The sequence below is a fragment of the Coregonus lavaretus genome, assembly GCF_964263955.1.
Source record: "Coregonus lavaretus genome assembly, chromosome: 40".
Taxonomy (NCBI): Eukaryota; Metazoa; Chordata; class Actinopteri; order Salmoniformes; family Salmonidae; genus Coregonus; species Coregonus lavaretus.
In genome coordinates, this window is record NC_140027.1 from 13381700 (window position 1) to 13383832 (window position 2133).

The 2133-nt window shown below is 54.1% G+C and overlaps 1 protein-coding gene across 1 annotated transcript in view; it reads right to left on the reverse strand.

Moving 5' to 3' along the window:
• Window positions 1–1915: 1915 nt before the first annotated feature.
• LOC311113336 (histone H2A-like) overlaps window positions 1916–2133 on the reverse strand; it is a gene marked incomplete at both ends in the record, with an annotated part of 408 nt that continues 190 nt past the window's right edge. The window contains one exon of the mRNA XM_084156553.1: window positions 1916–2133. This exon is cut by the window's right edge and continues 190 nt beyond it. Coding sequence (XP_084012679.1) covers window positions 1916–2133 — 218 coding nt within the window.

Sequence of the window (2133 nt, forward strand, 5' to 3'; positions counted from 1 at the left end):
GGTGAGTATTAGCGCGTTCAGAAAGAAGTGGGGGCGCCGATACACTGGGAAACTTCGTCACCGTGGTAATCGGGCCCTCCGTGAACGCAGCATGGGTCTGAATCGCACTAACCGAGACCTTAGTCTGCGATAGTGCGCCATCCCCAACTAGCGGCTGCGTCATCATGTCTCCTGACTGAGACTGCAGCCTGCTATGAGAGGCACTCACTACAGTACTCCTTGGAGTCTGTAATGTGAGTTCTCTTTGAGATAAACCAAGACGGCGTCTAGGTATTATTCCTCCTTTCACCTCCTGTGTGCGTTCAGCTCTGCACCCCTGGTGGGCTGAACTACACTCAGTGTGGTGAGCCTGGGCGCGTTCAGGAAAAGGTGGGGGCGCCGATACACTGGGCACCTTCGTGACCGTGGTAATCGGGCCCTTCTTGAACGCAGCATGGGTCTGGGTCGTACTAACAGAGACCTTAGTCTGTGATAGTGCGCCACCCCCAATGTGGTTATTATCAGCGCGTTCTGAGAGAAACGGGGGCGCCGATACGTGGTTACGCCCGTAACCGTAGTAATCAGGCCCTCCGTGAACGCAGCACGGGTCTGAACTGCACTGACTGAGGCGTTAGCCTGAGACAGAGCGCCGTCCCGGATAGCGGTCGCGTCATCATGCCATTATCTGGCTGAGACTGCAGCCTGCTATGTGAGACACTCACTACGGCACTCCTAGGAGTCTGTAAAGTGAGGTCCTATAAGGTACACTTAATACCTTTTATATACCTGCCTTATGTGTGCATTCAGCAACGCACCATGGTGGGCTGAGCTGCACTCATAGTGGTAAGAGAGAGAGCGAGAGTGAGGAAGGTCGAACGCTCTCGGATGTATTATGGAAAAGGGGGCTCTTTCTTGACAGTGTCAAGTAGAGCCAACTCTTTATTACACACATCAACAAAAAACATTCTCCTCCATACACTCAACGGTAGAGTGGGGGGGGACAGTGGGCTCGGTCACAGCAGGCGCTGTGCCGTCTTCCGTTCTCTCCCCCTCGCCTGTCATAAACGGCGTCTCTTCTGGCCGCCCTTCGGGTGATGCCAGGATGACGCTTTAATGACCTCTCTCGCCGGCACCTCTGGCGCTGCAGGGGGGGGGCGAGGCCCGCTCCCTTGCTGCTGGAGGCCGCCGTCTGACGCCAAGCTGTAGCGAGAGTAACGGCCGCCCTTCCTCATATCCACTTCCGGGTTGGAGGGAATGGGGGGCAGCTTAATCTCCCGCTGTTTAGCAGCCCACTCAATGAGACCTGAGAATTCAGGCACAGAGAGGCTGTGGCGTCATCATCCAGGGATGTAATGACCTCACAATTTCCCGAAGGAAAAGGGGTGTTAAACATCTGGGTCAGTGTAATGAATTGTTCCAATAGAATATTCATTTCTTCCCCAATAGCCCTGTCATCTCCTGAGTCAGTGCCCTCAGATGATGCCTCAGCTGAGACTAACACTGATAGCACATCCTCAAGAGGAATATCCTCCCTAAAAATGCCCAATGCTGCTTCCACTCCTTCAAAAAAGGAGGGCGCAGCTGGCGCATAGTGGGGGATTGATGAAGCTGTCCCTGGCGTGCTGTGCCTCTCAACCCACGAAACAGTGTCGGGGGGGGTCGACAGCCGCCAAGGGGAACAGCGACATTGAGCTCTGAAAAGAGCTTTTGTTAAATGCTTACCTTGGATAAGCTAGGTGTGCTCATTGTAGGAAGACGTTGATGGCTGGATATCAACGACGAGATCTTCCTGAGTCTTCTATGGCTTCTTCAATTCTAGTCCAGTCGCTGAAGATAATGGGAGGCAGATTGAGGGAACGGGGTTCCTTATATAGGGACACCTGTACTCCTATTGGCTGTAGGTGTGTGCATAATTTTGCTTCAGGCTGCATCTGCCTTAGGGCAGAGGGTAAACCACTAGGAGCATAGCTCCCCTATGGGGCGGAGCTCCACGATATAGAACTGCCTGGATGTTGGGCAGCACACCACCCTGAGCGATGGTCACACCGCCGAGCAGTTTGTTCAGCTCCTCGTCGTTACGGACGGCCAGTTGCAGGTGACGGGGGATGATACGAGTCTTCTTGTTGTCACGGGCAGCGTTGCCGGCCAACTCCA